Consider the following 19,031-nt stretch of genomic DNA (forward strand, 5'->3'; position numbering starts at 1 on the left):
TAAAATTGAGATTGTGAAGATGTTTTTGATAAGGACAAGTAGAATTTTAATTTTTATTCTCAAAGCTTTGACACTTTGAATGCTTCAAAAGCACTGGAAATTATTCAATTCCTGTACTGAAGAATAGGGATTATAATCCCATTTTACCCTGTAGTTCTTTCTAGGAGTTTTAAATTGATGCCACCTTAACCTGAGGAGAGCTTTAACTGTCAGCCTGAGAGGAAGATCTCAAATAAGGTCTTGAAAAGCTTTAGAAGAGCAAATGTCTGCCATATGAGTCAGTTTAGAAAAGGGAGTCAGAACGATGGAGATGTTGAGGGCTCTCGCCTTGCTGGTGGAATGGAATCCAGTCTGTCTCACCATCAAAATCTTTTACGCAAATAGTGTGTCAATAAAAGATTAAGCACCGTCATGGGAATTCTCCCAGCCTGGTAGTTAAGTTGTTCTGGGAAGGGCAGCGGGTGGATTCATATGTATTTAGGCAGAGGGAATTGGATTGTGCTCTCCAGCTTTCTGGGTGAGTAACCAAACTCCAAAGCTCTACAAAATACATAATGTCACCAGTTTGGTGACTAGTTCCCCAGTGTGTTTTTTCCAGCTGAGACTGGCAAGTTTGACCCTGTTTCAGCATTTCTGGAATGACTAATTTTTTTAATTTTGGTAAACTTGCTACAAAAAAAACCCCAAACTTTCCTGCTTACAGCCCTTACAGAACAAGATTTTTTTTTTTTTCTCTCTATAGTTATTAAAACAGATCCAGCAAAGAAAAGTGAGAAAATTGATTATCCAGTTTATCTGGGTTGGAAGGTTGGAAACAGGTCATCTTTTTTCAAAGGTGTTTTGTAGTTACCAACTTCAGAGTGAATATTCTGTAACATGGCATAGGAAAAGTCCTTTATCATTCTGGGCAAGTTTGGTTCTCTGCCATAACTTAGAATACTCTAAACTTTTCCAAGGTCCACAGTGTTGTCTTTTTTGTGTACACATGGTCGTAAAAAAAACAAACAACAAAAATGAACCAAACAAACCTAAACCTACTTACAATCCTATTTTCCTCATTCCTGAAATCTCCTAACCTGGCTGACTTGTTGGAGTGCATTTCATGCATTCTTAGCCGATAGGTTGAAGGAAACGCCTCATTCTTTGCAGCTGGAGGCTAGAAAGTGTGGGGAGTTCATGAACGTGGCTTGTCTTCTGCTGCAGTCGCTGCAGTGCACTCAGAGCTGGCTGGGCCCAGGAAGGATCCCGACCTGCTGGACACAAAATGGGTGTCCCACATCCAGAAAATTTGACTGATGTGATGCTGCTGACAGTGAGTTAAGGTAGGAGAATTCACTGACTTCCTCAAATGTTTCCTTATAGGGAGCATAGAGGAATAACTTGATGAGAGGGAATGCCTGCTTGTTAAATTGTGGCTTGCTACTTGGGAAGTGGGATTGATTTTTTTTTTTAAAAAAAAAAACTGGTTTGAGCTACATGAAATCAAGAATGAAGAGTTCCCTGCCAGATGCTCCAGTAGCAGGAAATCAGGAAACTGTTGGCAAGGGTGGGGAATGTAAAAAACATTGTAAAGTATTAGCTCTTGTGGTGAGCTGTCAACAGCCACCACTCTTATGCCTGTCTTGACCATGGGTCCTTGTCCACACGAAGAAGAAATAACTTGGCCAAATATTTGCACTGTTTTGCCATTATTAAACGCATTCCAAGAGTAGTGTGATATGAGCAGAGTCCATTTCATCCTGAGTTCCACTTCTACTCTGTTTTGACAATGGTTTGTGGCAGACACAAGTTGGAAGGATTTCTGCCTTTTGCAGACTTTGTGCTGGATGGTGGAATAACAGGAAGTTCAGGTAATGAAGACTACAGTGCTCCAAATTTAGGTCCTGTCTCCTGGGATATTAGAATCCTTACGCACATATGATCACTGAGATGTAACTGAGGTTATACCTGGCCTTCCTTTGGCTGCTTGTTGGAAAGCTCAAGAGATTTTTAGGGAAATGGTAGAAAGAGAGGTAGATGACCTATTTTACTTTAAAATACATTATTTTTCCAGCATTTTAACTGGTCACAATCACACAAGCTGCTGCACACAAATAAACAATGCTAAAGGAGCCCAGAATTAATGTCAGGAGCTAGTTAAGCATATTAATAAAGTGGTACAAAGACATGATGGCTTTTACTGAGTCAAGAGTGGGAAAAGTGGTCCTCTGGGTTGGCGTTAATGCATTCTAAATTGTATGTTGATGTGTAATGCTGGAGCAGAGAAGGAAAAGCTGCTTTGCTTCTTGCTCTTGAGATGACTCCTTGTTCTTTCTCAGGCATTCTAGTTGCTCATGACAATTTTCAGTGGCAAGTATTGGCCCCTGGCTGAGCAATTGTAAAGTTCCCTGACTCAAATAGCATGACACTTTCTAAAACAAGACTGGGAAAAAACTGTCTCCTCCTGTGCTCGAAGTCCTTCCAGTTGTGTGGCTGGGTTGTGCTAGTTCCTGCTTCCCCTCATAGGCCTTGAGAAGGTGCCTGTGTATTGGGAGGAAGTGTTTCTTTAAGTTTTCCATATCTAGGAAAGCTGGGTCAGTTTTAAAGTTGTGAAAGACTGTGTTCTTAATCAGATATTGTGACCTTGCAGTCCTGTTCCCAGTGCTGTGTTTAGCTGAATCTAAGAGGATGAGGAAAAAGCAATAGAAATTCTAAAATAAAGACTAAGGAGCTCTAGAATTTGGACATGAGTTGGCAGTTGCTGACAGGAGATAAGGGCTGGATGAGCAAGTGACCATGAGTCAGGGAGAATTGAACAGAGCACATGGTTGGAGATGGAGGTAATAAGCAAAACTAGACATGGAAGCAAATAATAAACATGGAAAAGAAATTTGTAGGTGAAGGCTTAAGCATTAAAATAGGGCTAGATTATGGCTTGACAACCTTAATCCTCATATTTTCAGCCTAAGCAGTTTTTTTTTGTGTGCAAGAAAATTCTGAGAAACTATTTGAAGGCAGTCTTCACAGGCACTTCAGAGTATCCTTTGAGACACAGATGAGTGTAATGTTTATTTGGAAGCTTCTGAGGATTGGGGGATGTATGACTAGGAAAGAAATCAGATAAATGTGTTAAACTAGGTTAAGCAGTGCTGTGTATTGCAGGGTTAGTTGGATGGAAACAGATATCTAAACTTCATGAGGTTTTATGAACTCCAACTGGCTATTGGCTAAAGCTTGCCCTGATCTCTGAAAAATAACAACCTACCTTTTGCTACCAAGATAAATCAATTATACTATGCAGTGTCATGAGCTGACAATGAGATTGGAAAATTGAATGGAAACAGCAGATGCTTTACTGTGTTTGTAGCCCGAGCCTTGCTAAATACGATTTTGATTAGAGCAGGACTTGTGAGCTCTGTCTGTGAGCTTGCTCCCTCGTGGCCAGAAACTGTACAAGTGCATGAAAATTATTCTTGTCCAGGGCAAGCAGTGACATTCCTGTCCTACTCTTACCATATCTGGCAGCAGAGATTTTTAAAGAGAACAAAAAGGAGTCTTACAATCTTCTGTTGACTTCCTGCAAACTATTTTAGTGTAGTTCCTGCCTTAAACCTGTAAATTCTGGCTGACCCACAGTGTGTGTTTCAGCAGTCTTGCTCCAATGTTTTAAGCACCTGGCAGACCCATCATGATCCTAGGTAAGTTGTTTCAAACAAGAAAAGGTTATTTCTTTTGGTTTTGTTGGTTTTTCTTTTTACTTCAATTTGCCATTATTTTAGTTTCCAATAATTTAATCTAAATGTCTTTTTCTAACAGGTGAAGCTATTCATTAGTCTTAGAAGTATTTTTTTTGGAGATCTGTGCTGACAGTGATTAAGGTGCTTCAGACTTTACCTTACCTAAAATTATTATTTTCAGCTGTTACGTAGTATAGTGGGGTTTGGGGTTTTTTCTGCTTTTGTTTTGTTGTTTGTTTGTTTGTTTTTCACTCCATCATTGTGTTTTTTGAATACAAAAACCTAAATTGGACAAAGCATTTTGATAAATTCACCCTGAACTTCATTCAGGGATAGTGCCACCTCTGAATTATTTTTTTAACTGTTTCAGTTCTTCCAGAGAGGGCACATTTGCACAGTACTAGGTCCTAAGCCCAGACTTACAAAGTCAGGGTGAGAAATGAAAGCTGATGCGTAGATGTGCCCATTCTGCCCAAGTATTTAATTTTAGTAGTAGCTAATAAGGAAATCAGTAAAGAGGAGGTACATGGAAGAAGCGGAAAACCAGAGAATCTAATCCTACTAATAAGTGTTCTTCTGGCCCCTACCATTTTTGGGAGGAAGCTGGGATCACCACTCACTAGGCACTTGAAGTTGAATACTGTCCCTTTGACCTGTCTGGTTTTCTTTTGGTTTGTTTTTTTTGGTGTTTTTTTTTTTTACAGGGACTGTTGGCCATTAAAAATGGAGGAAGAAACAAGGAAGCTTTCCCCAAAGCTGAGTAAAAGGAAAGAGCCTGTGAAAACAGAATGGGGATCTCAGAGCGTGGTGTTCACCTATTTCCAAGGGGACATTAACAGCATGGTAGATGAACACTTTTCTAGAGCTCTCAGCAATGCCAGGAGCCCCCAAGACCTGAGCACAAAGCACAAGGGTGAGACTGTTGTCTATGAAGCCTGGTGTTGGATGGGGGTGACTGGCTTTCACTAAGGAATTTAAGATCTGTTGAGCTTAAATTTGGAATTGTGTGCAAACAGAAAGCAAGAAAATCATACTTGTAAAACCCTAGGTTATGTAGTTGGAACTTCCTGGGTAAATCCCTGTGATTGCTGGAGTAATTCCTAAGCTTTCCATGGGCCTGTTGGCAGGACTAGGTCATCATTTTCCAGCCAAGTGTCCCCATCACTACTGGATCCAATAAGTGCATTATGACTTGTCATCTTAACAAAAATATATTTGTCTAAGCTTGCAGCTGTCAAAAACCTGCCTAAATTGGTGTTGTGTAGTACACATTTAATACTTAGTAGAAACATTGATGGTAGTGGTTTAATCTGCCAGTATGAATTTGTGGTTGATTTTTAAGATAAGCAGCACTAAAGTGATTATGTATTTCTGTAAAAATTAATATGCACTCTGGTAGCATTCCCTTGGAAATCCACTGGAATTTGCCTTGGGAAAAAAGGTAAGAATTGATGAGACTTCAGATGCCTTTTTTTCTCTTTTTAAGTAGACAGCATGTCTCCCCATCAGTGGAATTTCTCTTCACACTGCTGCAAATCATATCCATCATCTTCTTCAACAAGCATGGCAAATTCTGCTCTGAATTGTTCTGCTGCTGGCGTGGTAGGCCAGTGCCAGCCATCATCTCTGTGTAGTCGTCCAGCTCAACCTGCAGATTTATGGCCCTTCCTTCCAATTGGGACTCCCAGTGTAACCAGTTCAGTGTATCCTCACACCCTCCCTGACCTGCATGCAGCTGATGAGCTGATCTCTGACAGGAAATACAGTTCTCTTCTTGGCCTTCTGCAACAGGAAAGGTGCTTAACATCCATGCAAGAATGCACCATGAAGCAACATTCAAGTTCTGCTTGTATGACTGGACCTGCAACGTTACAAAATATGAGTCAAAGTTCAGCTCCTGAGGGAGGTAAGAAAATGCTATCACTTTATTCTTTGATGGCATCTGATGTAAAGTGACAGAATAATACCGTCTGTTCCTAAGCTTTTCAATCTGGATCCAACTTCAGGCAAACTCACAGAAATATTTTACAGTAGGTAACCCTGATATGTCCTGTGGTACTTGGGATCAATTAGCCATATAGTATGGGTTAATCAAAAAATGTGTATTGACTACTCACACAATATTTCACCTTCTGGCTTGACTATAAGCTTGACTATAAGCATTATTCATAGTGCTGTCGCAATCTCTAATACCCATGGATATCAGGTATGGTGTGTACCAGACACTCCCTCACTGGGACCAGAAAGGGGTGGCCAGGAAAAATCCCTGAGCAGCCTCTCTTACTGTGCAGGCTCTTTATGTTCTGAGTACGGGATGGGAAACTGCAGCTCTTACCAGCATGACCATGGGTTTTTCTCCCTCCCAGTTTGTCCGTAGCTGGAATGATGTGGGTACAGGGACTGGTGGACCAGCCTTGCCTTGTCTCCTGGCTAAGAAATCCCTGCCATGAGGCACTGCTGCTCTTCCTGCCGAAGGTTATGTCTGCTCCCTGAAAATTTCCCAGAGCTAATGCAAGTCACAGAGTGATTTTGTTGCTTGTTTATTATCCACAATTACTAGGAATCCAAATCCTAGGTACTACCAGCGCACAGCAGAAAGATGCCTGAAGTTCATTTATGTCCCCACAGTGTCTAGATCTGCTGGATAAAATTGTTCTCCTGTGAGTAATTCTGCCTTTGTGAAGCTCTCTGGGGTCAGGCTTCCTGGCCAAAACACTGATGCCTGTTGGGGTACATCTACATTGCTGTTCGTGGGCGTTCCCCAGTCAGGCAGCTCAACAATGGTCTCCAGGAAAAAGGATTGTGAAATTGTTTAGGAAGTCTGCTGGAAAAATACAGTGTGTCCTACCTGGTGCTTCTAAACAAAAAAAGATCAGGCATATGATGAAGCCATCCTGAGGCTTAGGCTTTGAAAAATAAGCAGCTGTGAAATACCTCCTGGTTACCCAGTTTCAGAATTGCATCAGCAGGAATTTAGGAGAATGTGGGCTAAAGACTGCCTGCAGATACAAGCAGGAGTTTATCTACAGTTCCTCTTTTGAGGATACAACAGAGCTATGTTGTTATGAGGACCCTGACTGTAGGTGTTTTGCTGAACTTACTACTGCTAGAACATCTAATGCCTGTCTGTGGCTGTTCATGGTAGTGTCTGTATCTTCAGCTGGAATGCAAACTTTGTGCTCATGGTATGTGAGCAGAGGTTTTGTGTATGTGTTGCATAGGTGCACGCCCTACGCTTTGTGTAGCTAGTGAATGAGAATTTCATTACTTTAAAGACAGTGTCTGAACTGGGATCTCATTTATGAACAAGGTAAGGTGCCCTCTTCCCCAAAGGGAGTAATTTGAACCTATCAAGGCTTGGGAGCCCCAAGAACTGACTCCTTCAGAAAAATACCTATTTCATTAAATTAGTCTTGTGTTGATAACAGGGAAGCACTGCCAACAACAATAGGCTTTTTCCCCAAAAAAATTCAGAATGAAAATGAGTGAGGAAAAAATTGAAAAGGAAATGAAACAGCTCAGTATTCCCCAGCCATTACAAATCAAAGCCCTTTTCTTCAGGATGTATACAGGGCCTTTCTGAATATTTGGGAGCCTTTAAACAACACACATGTAGCACCATCCTTGTGATTATCAAACAGGCTGACAAGGATATATAAGAAATAGCTGGTCCAGGTTCAGAGGGAGTCTTTAGCAAATCCCTAGGATGTGTGCATTTAGTTTGGCTGTAGGAGTCCTTGTTTCCTGGCTCTATCTGTTAAATATACTTCTCCTTGCTCTGTGTCGTGTTTAAGAACAGCTGATGTTTATATCTATGGAAGTGTATGTTGCTGTGCCAGACAGCACAGAGCTCCTCAGCACCTGTGCTATAGGCTGGGCTGCAAAAGCACAAGGTTTCTTTAGTAACTACTGCCTACTTTTATCTCTGTGCTGAATCTCTGCTCATCCCCAGTATTTTTCTTTATTTTTTTTTTTAAGAGAGGAAAGCAAACTCTTACCAAGGCTCAGAAAATCCCAGTGTAAGCCATGCCACTCCAGGTGAGTAAAGAAACCAGCAGGTTTAGAACAAATCAGACAGCAGACTTGCTTATGCATGTAGTATTAAAGATGCTTCCTTGTTTGTTTTTGTATTTCAAAAGCTCATTTTTCTCCCAGATAGAACCACCACCTCCCATAACTACATTAACAAAGAAGAAGCAAAACTCTACATTATATTAAAATGAGACACATGGTTTGTTTTGGGTTTTTTTACCCCATCTACCTTAGTTTTTGTGCTTATACCATCAGGCTGCCATTTCACAATGCCTGTTTTGCACTTGCTGTCCAAGTTTCAGATCCCAAAAAGATAGAACAGCCCTTGCTTTGTACCTCAAGCACACACGTGGTAGCACTGCTGCAGTTTGCACCAACAAACCCACCGTACTGCTGGGTGAGTTGTTCTAAGAAATTGTTCCCAAAGCATTCAGGCTTCCATATTATTTGTCTCTTGACAGTGGTCATATCCCATGTTCGTTCTTTGATGTACAATGTTTTGGGAATACTTTGAATGGGTCATTTTGATTATTCCAGTAAGTGTTCTTCTGCACCAGACTCAAAGGTGCAAATCTGTTTGCACATCATCTCAAGAGATTGCAAGGACTGTGCTGTTTGACTGTCCTGATGCTGCTGTGTCTTTCAGGTATTCAGCTTCATGACAGAAGACAAAATTTGTACTTCTAGCACCTGAATGTTTCCACTTTGTTCTGAAAGAGCAAGTTATTTCAGTGAACATTTTATTATTTGCAACTGTGAATCAAGAAGAAACCAACTGCAGCTAATCCCATGTTTTTTCACTCAGCCGGAGGAATACGTGTACTATTTACTGTTTGGGGAATGGCAAAATAACCCTTTTCTATACAGTAAATAATTTCTAATGTTTTTGCTGTTAATTTGGAAGTATGTTTGTTGTGGCGATATATTGTTTATTTAAGGCTTTACATGTAGCCCTCTGGAAAGGACTCCTGCACTTTTTAATTTTTGTGTTTATTAATTTACCACCTCCTGATAAGAAGCACAATTCTTATCAATACAGCTGATAACCTGTAAGTACAGGGACGCAGTTAGCATAAATTCAGTGCTGCAGCTTCGTAGCTTGATTTGATACCTCCATGTTGCTTAAAATAGTCTTAGGCCGCTGGCAAGAGACTTCAACCACAGGTCAGCAAAGCACATTATTGTATTTATGTTTCAAAAGTGCAACAATTTGTGACCATACTTGCAATTCCTAGGAATACTCTTCAGAAGTTTGTTATATACCTATGCCTGAAGGCTCTGTTTTGCCTTCTCACCAATATATAATCATCCTCTAGAAAGCTGTGAATTCACATTAGCTCTGAGAGGGAACCTAGATTCTCATTGGGTGCAATTAAACTACCATTCAGCAAAAAGCTACAGGTAGGAGTGTTCTATTTTCCCAGCCTCTCTGCAGGTGTAAAAGATTCTTTTTCTAAATAAGCTCTGGGTTTACTTCTTCCTTCTCCACTGGTTATACATTAATATAATATGATATAATGTAATGGAGTATGATTATCTTTTTGTGACACTCTATGCTGTTCCTGAAGGCAATTTGACCCCTGAGATCTCAGAGCTTGTGATTTTATACAACAAATCCTGAGCTAGTATAAATGTTTGTGACAGTTGCACCAGATAGCTCTGCTGCCACTGCTCCACTTATAACGCCTTGTGTAATTTAGTAAATAATATGAGCTTAGCAAAATCGACTGTTTGTGGTACTAATATAGAAACTGAGATTTTGGAAGTTCTTTTTTAAATTTTACAAGTTTGCTCTAGCAGTTACATGTTCTACATCAATCTGAGATCACAAGGGGAACTGTTTTAACTAAATGAATAAAAGATACACTAATGTCCTGTCTCCTTATAGATGAGCACTTAAAATGACCCCACTCTTCTTCAAGATCTCTACAAAAATCCCTTTCTTCTCTTCTGAGATTAAGAATACTTCTCCAAGTAGTTTTCTTTTGTTATACCAAGTCACTTAATTCCCTGATTTTTAAGGCTACATGGCTACATCCTCTGTGGGCCAAAGCAAAGATTTCCAACCTGTACTCTGTACAGCTGCCTTACTGGCATGTGCTATAATTCTAGTCAATTATAATTCTATTTCTTCAAAATATTGAAATATATTTTTTCCTCCCTCTTCCATCCCTTCCTCAGGAAAATACTTATATAATTTCTTTGCAAGGTCTGAGAAGAGTGTCTGTTTAAATGCTCTTAAATGCAGTGCTTCCTTGAACAATTTGTTTTACAGCTGGGACTAGTCAAGATAACTCATTAAACCCTTGGTTCTGGTGAATCAGCTAAGTGGGGTTGGACATTGTAGGGGGGAAAAACCCTTGTTTTTAAAAGCATGTCTCTTATTGCAATTTGCCTTTTAATGATTTAGTATAATAGAGTTTTAAACATTTCACAGAAGTTCTCTACACCAGATAGGCTTTTCTTTATACATGTGTAGGTTAAAACAGTATAAATATACATTACTCTAGAATATTTGTCTGGAGTGGAGTGTTTCTTGTTCTCCAGCCCAGGCTGTTGCTGTGTTCCTGTGCTGCCCTGCTGCTGTCATGCTCCAGTGACTATTTTCATTCCCATTCAGTGCATACTCTCCTTGCTGGAAAGGACTTGGCAGCTGCGACGCTGCATCCAGCAGCTGCCATCTGGTACTTCCAGATTCCTATTTTCTGTCCCTCCTCTGAATGCAGCAATCCTGGAGCGTCTGGGAGAAGGGATGCTGGATGTTTCCCTTTTAACAGCCTCTGATTCCCTGACTGCTAATGGACCTCTGCAGAGACCATTCTGAAGGATAGACGGATGCCAGGTGTTACATCCCTCAAAGTGTTGAAAAAAGTATGTGCATGTGGCTCTTGGGGATGTGATTTAATCATGAACACAGTGATGCTGGATTTGTTATCTGAGAGGTCTTTCCAATTGTAATGATTTCATGATTTTTTTATTAATTTACTGACCCTGTGAGAAACCACTACTTGCCTTTAATTGGGTATCCTCTAGTTCAGGAATACTTGTTTGCACAGATGGCTTTTCTCCTGTCATTTTCTGATGGGCAGATGAGATGCCAACTACATGATTTATGAGCTCTGGTCAGAGATTAATGTATCTCTGAGATGCATGAGATGTCAAGCACTGGATATTCCTGCCCTGTGTGGAGTCTGGGCCTTTTTTTACTTAGCTGCAGGGACTGGTGTGCATTTTTTCCACCATGTGTGTCCCAGAGTGCAGACACTTTGCTGGCATTTTGCTCTGATTCCTTACATGAGCTGGCTCTGGTCCAGGTCCTCCTCTGATGGTCAGATAAACCTTGTGGGTGGTTGGGAGCAGCAGGCTGGCTTAGCTACTCCACCCCACTTTAGTCACTCATTAGTAGTGTTAAAAATAGTCCCAGACTGTGGTGACAAACAAGAGAGATTCTTTTGCTATGAAAGAAAAAAAAAAGTGTTATATGTATTAAAAAAAAAAAACAATCACAACAAAACAGGAATGCTCATCCCTTTCAAAGAAGGGAACACAAACTTTCATTTCCTTTCATTTTTGTTCAGGTGCCTATTAATTTGTCCCATCCTGGGTGAACAAGGGATACCTCATATACCCATGTAGCACGTAGCCTTTGGTAAACACTCACCCATCACCGGAATTTTTGACTGTCTTGTGGTTTTTAATCCCCTTTTCTGGCAGGCTTTACCAAGCCCAAGCATGGCAATACTGATTCGGGGTAAAAGTGTTGTTGCACCACTTTGTTCTGTGTTCTGTTTTCCTGCAGTGTCTGATTTAAAACATTCATGTTTTGGGCTTAGGGCCCTATTCTACATAGCTGCTGACCCACTGAGAGTTTCGTACTCCTCTGAGCTAGCACATGTCTACACTTGGAGGATTTCAGCAGAAACCTGGTGCAAACTGGTGGCTTTGGTGCCTTGGTATCCGGAAGGGGTTTCAGTATCACAGGCAGCATCAGAGGGCTCTTTGTTACTGCTCTGACAATATTGCTGCACAAGCAGTTGCACTGTGGTCGTACCCTACAGGTCACAATTTATTTACTGTGGAGGTGCAAAAGTGGCTGCGAGGTGGGCAGGCAGCCGCTGGGCTCCCCGAGACAGCAGAGAGGATGTTTTTAGGTGCCTGGAGCCCTAATGGAGCTGGCTGAGTCAATGTGAGCCAATTCAGATGCAATGCTCCCCAGAACAGGGTCCAGCAGGAGTGCCCACGGGTCCCTGTGAGACACCATGAATCTGTCTGAACCCAGTGCCAGGATTTCACTGCTGATTCATGCTGTCCTCCAGCCTAATTTCTAGGTGGGGGTTATGTTGGGTGCAGCAAAGCCCTCAGAAAAGTGGCTGCTTCCCTGACCTTCATCCTCACCTCTGTATCCCCATCTCCGTCCCTTGCCCCACCTCAGGATTTGTGTCTGACCACAGACGATTGTCTTTTCTCCATCTATCTTTCTCCAAAAGGCTAATGCTGGAATCGGCACAGGCTTATAAAACTTTTATCAAGCAGCATTTCATTCTGGAATGCAATAGTATTACAGCTCCTGCTTTTACAACCTTTCTACCTGAGATAGGGATAAAATAACAGCTCTTTCCCATACAAAAATAAAGTTTCTGTGCTCAGAATTATAAAAAAATTAATTAACTCCAAGATACTGTGTTTTCCCAGAGCGCAGTGTCACTTTAGATAGAAAAACAAATTGCGTGGATGGAAGGAAACTGAATGTACTGAACACCCCAAAGGCATCTCTGGTGACTGAGAACAGCCTAAAATAATTCTGTACTAGCTGTCTGTTGGACACTGTTACCCTGAGCCTGGAGCGCAGTGCAGAAGCACCCATGCTTCAAGGGCTCCATGTGAACAGCCCAAACATCATCAACTCTCAAGCATGTGCTGAATAAATGATACATAAGAGAAGGTGCCATGTGCAGCTCCCCAGCCAAGGAACAATGTGTACAGTCTGGGTGCCATGCTCAGCCCACTCCAGTGGAAAGCCCATCAGCTAATTAAAAGTGATGGGCAATAAGGAAAGTCCTCCAGCTGGACTTTTTGATGCATAAAGTTGTTTGGTTTTTCTTTTCTAAGGCAGACTAAGTAGATTCTAAGGAAAACTGCCTGGCTTTAGTCAAAGCTGTCACATAACCAAGACATTTAAGGCACACGACACTGTCACAGTTCCACCCCACACTGTTTGTTGGTGTTGGATTTGTGCCACATTTTAAGATTAGCATGAAAGCACTCTTTTTTTCCCTCCATTCCAAGGGTGCACTAGTGACTGCTGACTGTAAGTGTGCAAAGAGCAGTCAAGCATTATTTTTCTTGCAAATGATAAAGGGACTTTGCTAGAAAAAGAGCATTAAGAACTGTGCCACTTTTGGGTGCCCAACAGCCTAAGTTCGTTGTGTAGCACAAAGGTGAGTGATTTACTCTGAGTAAAACAGCAGGGGCAGGAGAGGCTGGGCCTATTTCCACTCTGCTCCATGCAGGATTTAAGGACCCTCTTGCTGACATCTACATTTGCAAACAGAGCATGAAATGATTGCCCAACACCTGACCTGGATGATTTGGACTGTTTTTCTTGGTTTGTTCAAATCTGTAGGACCAGGATCATGGTTGCACTACTGTTTCCTGCACAAAAAATTATTGCAGAGGATTTGGTTTATTAGATGGATGTAAGGCACAAAATCCACATGTATCACCTCTAAGGTGGTGCATTGAACAGAGTTGCTCAGTGGGGCTCCTTTCCCCCTCCCAAGCCAGGGATGAGCTGCTGATAGAGCATGAGTCAGGACAGGGCCAGAGGATGAGCTGGATCTGATGAGGAGGCTTCCAGGTCTGCCCTTCAAAACATGCTATTGTGGAGCTCATCTTGCAGGAACACCCATGGGATGGTGGAACAGTGGGGAAGATCAGGAGGCAGAGTCACAGTGGAGCTCACAGACATGGGCAGACAAGTCAGGCATGTGCTTCATCCCTGCAAGGCGTCCTGGGCAGCATTCTCCTGGCACGGGCACAAGCAAGAACCCCCCTGCCTGCACAGAAATCTGTTGTCTGCCCACAGGCTGTGTAGAGGCATCCCAAAAAGCAGTTGCGTTTGTTTTTTTTTTCTTGCTTCACAGGAAAGCAGCCTGAAAATACTGTTGAGAAATGACAGTTTGGGGAGCAGTTCTGGAATGGTCCTGCAGGGTGCTGATGCTGCAGCAGGCTGCCAGGCTGCTCTGATTCTCGGCGGTTTTCCCACATTGACAGGCTGCAGGGCACAAAACAACCGTGTAACAGTGACTAATGAGAACGGCTGCCTGTCTCTATGAAGAAACTTGGGAAGGGAGGGGTTTCAGGGAAATGAGAGCCTTCTCTATTGCTCCTTCTTGTCTGGGAAAAATGCTTTCTATGACTTTGCAAACTGGGGAGCATGACAGCCAGATTTATACCCCTGTGCAAATCCACCCCCTGATCTCTCATACGCACAGCTGCAGCAGGCACAAAAATCTGCTTGAATGAAAAGACTGAAAAGCCCAGGATTTCCTGGCCCGATTCTCTCTTTTACGCTTATGAAGGCAGACACAGGCTCCCTCAGATGCAGCAGAGCATCAGGAGCTGCAGCTGTGGCAGTCCTGCCCACGCCTCGGACTCTGTTTATGTCAATAAAAGCAAGAATGTTGCACATCTTTGTAGGCACAACCAAAGGAAGAAATTAGTGTCTCTAGTCTCTCTGGCTCAGTTTGTACAGTTCTGGGATTATGTTCATCTTTTTTAGCAATCTTGAAAGGAGGGAGAGAAATCTGTAATTAAATCAATACATATGTAAAGGAGTATCTGCCACAGAACCAGTTTTACTTCTTTGTGTTAAACACATTTCTGTTGACGCATTATTTGTGACATATTCTTTGTATATAAGGGTGTCATTAAATTGGATTTTGGCTTAATTTAAGCAATTGAATGAGTCAAATCATTTAAGCATTTGCAGGATTTTTTAAGCTGTTACATTAGCTCTTGGTGCATGTTCTTGAGACTGTCTCAACTGACAGCTATTTTGATGATTTATGGTTATTCAGAAGTAGATTTGGATAAATTATTCATAACTTGTTTTTGGGTTTTCACTGATCAAATGTGTTTGCATGTGAAACTAAGAGCCCTTCTTGCAAGCCTGCATTCAGATCTGTTTGTTTCCAGACTTCTCTAAGAGCTCTTTGGAAGAAACGGCTTCAATCACTTCAGTCTAACTCCTTGGTGGCTCTGAAAGTATCTCTATTTTATTCATCTAGCATACAGAAAAAATACTGAGAGCCTATATTCTTCACAGCATGAAAGAAGATACTGTTATTGCCCATTTAGGAAATTAGTCGGGTCTTGCATTTTTTCTGAATGCTCAGTGCTGCTGTGTAACTGAATATTCAGGGATAAATGCTATCCATTATTTTTTGTTTGTTTTCAGAGCTTGGGCCCCCCTAAATCTCTCTTAAAAAATTTTAATGTATTCCCAGCTGATCTCTTTGGAAAAATAATAGACTGTACTGTCTGTGATCATTCATTCTGGAGAGCAGTGGCACTCTAGGGGTTGCTGGGCTTGTGTTATGCTTGGGTGCTGCTGCTGTGTGGGTGGCAGGGTCAGAGGATGAGCATCTCCTCCTAACTGAGGAAGTCCAGCTGTGTCAGTACAGCTCAGTCAGGAAGGTTGCTTGATGTCACCCTGTTATATATGTATTTTTCTGCAACAGTTTCTCACATGTGTGCGTAGTCCCCTGTGTCATTGGATCAAACGAATGTTGCATCACTCTATACTTTCTGGGGTTTTTCTTTTTATCCTGCTTGTGTTACTTCCACCTCTAGGATGGAAAGAGAGTAAGAGCAGTCAGAACAAAATGTCAAAAAAAAACCCAGCAAATCCAAATGTCTGGCTAATTCTGCATATGCCAGCACCTGGTAATTATCACTCTGTGTCTGAGGGTGTGCAATGTGTTTCCACATGTGCCATCAAGTTTGCCTCTGGTTTGTGAGTGCACTCATGGTGCTGCTGGGGCTTGTGAGAGATACATGTGCAGCTCCTGGATGACAGATGCCAACATGATGACGGCATGTTAATAATTCCAAGAGGCTCCACCAGATCATGGCTCATCTGCTGTGGAGATGTTCAGAATGGAAAGATGCTCAGTGTACCCAAGGACTTTTACATTTGTCACATTCTGCTTCTGCTGCAGTCTTTGAACAGTCCATTGGCCATATAAACAGCAAGAGAACCAAGAATAGGTAATGGTTTAGGGCAAGGAAGACAAATAATACCCTTTTGCGTTTTGATAAAAGAAGAAAATATTAGGTAAAGCCACCTGCAATACCCAGTGGAAGAGGGATGATGTAAAATGAGGAGAGAGAGAGAGAGAGAGGACATCATGTGTGAGCAGCTTCTCAGGGCTGAGGAAATGAAAGCTGTAGACCAGCTCAGTAAGGATCTGGTTTTGTGGTTCATGATAGTTTTGCATGGGTGGGCACTGTAGTGTGAACCTTCTTTTGGTTCCATTGATTTTTTTGCCATGCAAAACTTTAAAAATCCCACCTGAATCCTCTTTTCAAAGACCCCAACAAGCACTCCAGAGGCTTCATGATCTGCTGTTATGAAGGAAATCGGGTAAATTTGGCTTCCTGCACCAAACCCAGGATATGACTTAGAGAGACTGTCTGCATCGTGTCAGTGCAACAGAGCTTCACAGCTGCATGCTTGTGGCAGCACTAAGACTCAGCATTGCACTACATCACTACTAGCTGTAGTGATTCAGCTCAGTTCTTGGAAAGTCAGGGTGAATTCCTGGGTAAGGAAGCCAGGAAGGGTGGTGATGTTCCTCAGGAGCTGCGTTGCAGAGTAGGAACTCAAGTGTAGCTCATGGGAGGGCTGAGGCCTTGTGGTGGGTGGAGACCTTGCTGCCAGATGCCCACCCAGCCACTCAACAGGACAGGGGAGAAAGGTAAGATGAAAAAACTTTGACACAAGGGCTTGGATATGACTCTGCAATTACCATCATGTCTAAAGCAGACTCAGCTTGGGAGGGAAAAAAAGATTTTGCTTATCTTGCAGCCTAACTTTGAGATACAATACACTCTGAAATCATATTGCTCTGCAGATTAGAGCTGGCATAGCAATTATTTTCTATATAGGCTTAATCTATATGGCTGTTTATATCTCTGAATCTTTACCCAGCAACAGAGATGCCTCATTTCACTGATGAGGAAACCAGTGATGAGACAAGGTGATTTGTCTGAGGTATCATAAGCAACCAGACACAGGCAGCAAGAGAAAGTGTCCTGCCTTCCAGATCTCTCCATCTATATGCCCAGATCCCAAAGGCAAACAGGATCCACATCCTGGCTGGCTCATGGCCTGCAAGGGGATGTAAGGAGGCTGATGCTGAGGGGACAGACTGGGATGTGCTCTACGTTTGCTTTCCTTTCTGTCCAGCTACTGAACCTGGTTTTGGTATGGTTCCCCCAATTATTGTCATAGAGATGACAACACAATACACAAAAATCTACGTGGGTAGATTTTCTTGTGGCTCAGCAAAATGGTGACTGTTGCATGTTTATCTTCCCCTCCCTGAACACTGGGGATAAATGGTCCTTTTTCCCCTGTCCTTAGGCTTAGTGCCAGTAGTGTTTTCCTTGAACAGGGTGTTTGGGGTTTTCCTTTCACTGTGTTCTACCGCAAGTGGCCATTGCAGCATTCAAGCCTCTCTGACTGCATCACCTCTGTGTAATACATCCCTCCAGGTGTGCAGGGGGTTTTAGGCCAAAGATTTTCCACTTTGAAAAAAGGTTTCTTTTCTGCTAAAAGAAAATTACAGCCTCTTGGGTTTGGTGACTCATTCAAGTGAGTTAGAAGAAATATGTCAAACAGCTTGGGCTTATTAGGGAGCTGCTCTGGAAAGAAACTGTGTGTCCTGAAAAGAGTCTGTGTGTCCCCAGGCCAGGTCTCATCAGCCAAAGTAAGGGCATGGTTGTTCCAAGGGGGTGTGCAGATATGCTGCCAGGCACTCTAGATGAGCCTGGGCACCAGCAAAGAAGCTGAAATCCCATGGCCCTGCAATATGATGCGGTGATCTGGATCCATAAGTAGCACCCACCTATGAGGCATATAGCTCTGTATATGATTTATTATGCATGAATTATGTTTGCAGGAGTCTTCTCCATGAGAAACTTGTTCTTCTGGCGTGACTTCATCCTGGAGGACCTTCATGTGGATAATCATCTCAGTTTGGGGGCTTTTTTAGTCCCATAATCTCCTGAAACAGTGCTTGAACAAGCCATGTTTCTCTGGTTTTTCTACAGAATTTTTTCACATCTTATGGAAAAGCTCTGGCAAGGATGAAGCAACTGACACACTCAGGGGTTTCCAGCCACCAACCCATCACAGCCTGAGTATGGTGGGAGAGGGGCCAGGCATGGGGATCCAAGAAGGGCTGGTGCTCTGTGGGCATTACCTGGATGCACCTCTGGACTCTGGTAAAGATGAGATGAACTGAGGTCTCTCAGCCTCTGTAAATAGACAGTGAGCTTCCAGAAGGTGTCAGCCAGTAAGAGCTTCTGGTACCTAGAAACTGTAGTGGCTTTGCTCCCAGCATCAGCAGGATGCTGGAGATGGAGCTCCAGCATCCTCCTGAAAATGCCTGCTTGCATGTCAGAGCCTTGCTGGCTGTGATGCACTGTGATGCAGGCTGGGACCACCTCTGATGGCTCTGATGGCTGATTGTGCTGCTCAGGTGTCTGTACTCAGCCCACAGTCAGGAGTTCTCACAAAAAAGGGGGATATCCACTTCTGTCTGGAGGTTGTCTATATTCCTTTGGCCATCAGGAGAAGCAGCTGAGCGAGGTCAGTGTCCAGCCCAAACCCAGGCTTTGCACCCTCTCTGGTCATGGCGTCAGGCCTGTCAGGCTGGCCTGAGGCTTTCACCCTCTCTTCCCCACTGTGGCTGCCAGTGTTTGAGCTGAGCAGATGCTGAGCCAGCCCTGCTCCCATGGACTGTGGGGAAAGCCATTGTGATCCTTGACAAGACATTTACCAACCATGAGCTGCTGCTTCCTTGCAAAGGAAACCTGCACCTGAGGTCTCATCTGACAGAGGAATTCCTGAAACATCAGTGCTTTATGGAAACTGGATTTCCTATTTTCTTAAAGCAGGTATTGTCCCTGGCATGAGCACAAAGAACGTTGTTATGTCAGCAGCAGCTTTTGCAGCTTTACTTTGCTCTTTTCCCCACAAAGCCCTTTGCTCTG

At 42.7% G+C, this 19,031-nt stretch overlaps 1 protein-coding gene across 2 annotated transcripts; it reads left to right on the forward strand.

Annotated features, from left to right (window-relative positions):
• The first annotated feature begins 25 nt into the window (after positions 1–25).
• VGLL1 (vestigial like family member 1) lies at positions 26–14,703 on the forward strand. 2 transcript variants are annotated; one of them, XM_015626412.2, is made up of 5 exons: positions 26–1,322; positions 4,421–4,629; positions 5,203–5,622; positions 7,695–7,754; positions 8,395–14,703. In XM_015626412.2, exons 2-5 carry the CDS (start codon positions 4,440–4,442, stop codon positions 8,433–8,435), a joined length of 711 nt encoding a protein of 236 aa, XP_015481898.1. In that variant the 5' UTR covers positions 26–1,322; positions 4,421–4,439; the 3' UTR covers positions 8,436–14,703. The 2 variants fall into 2 exon arrangements, with proteins under 2 accessions (XP_015481898.1, XP_015481899.1); XM_015626413.2 differs by lacking the exon at positions 26–1,322 and adding an exon at positions 1,329–3,857 and having other exon boundaries at positions 8,395–8,568.
• Positions 14,704–19,031: the final 4,328 nt, after the last annotated feature.

Source organism: Parus major, chromosome 4A (assembly GCF_001522545.3).
Source record: "Parus major isolate Abel chromosome 4A, Parus_major1.1, whole genome shotgun sequence".
Classification (NCBI taxonomy): domain Eukaryota; kingdom Metazoa; phylum Chordata; class Aves; order Passeriformes; family Paridae; genus Parus; species Parus major.

Coding starts and splice junctions, on each gene's coding strand:
- VGLL1 (XM_015626412.2), top strand. CDS start 4,440: ATGGAGGAAGAAACAAGGAAGCTTTCCCCAAAGCTGAGTAAAAGGAAA. Junction 4,630..5,202: donor CCTGAGCACAAAGCACAAGG/GTGAGACTGTTG, acceptor TCTCTTTTTAAG/TAGACAGCATGTCTCCCCAT. Junction 7,755..8,394: donor TGTAAGCCATGCCACTCCAG/GTGAGTAAAGAA, acceptor TGTGTCTTTCAG/GTATTCAGCTTCATGACAGA.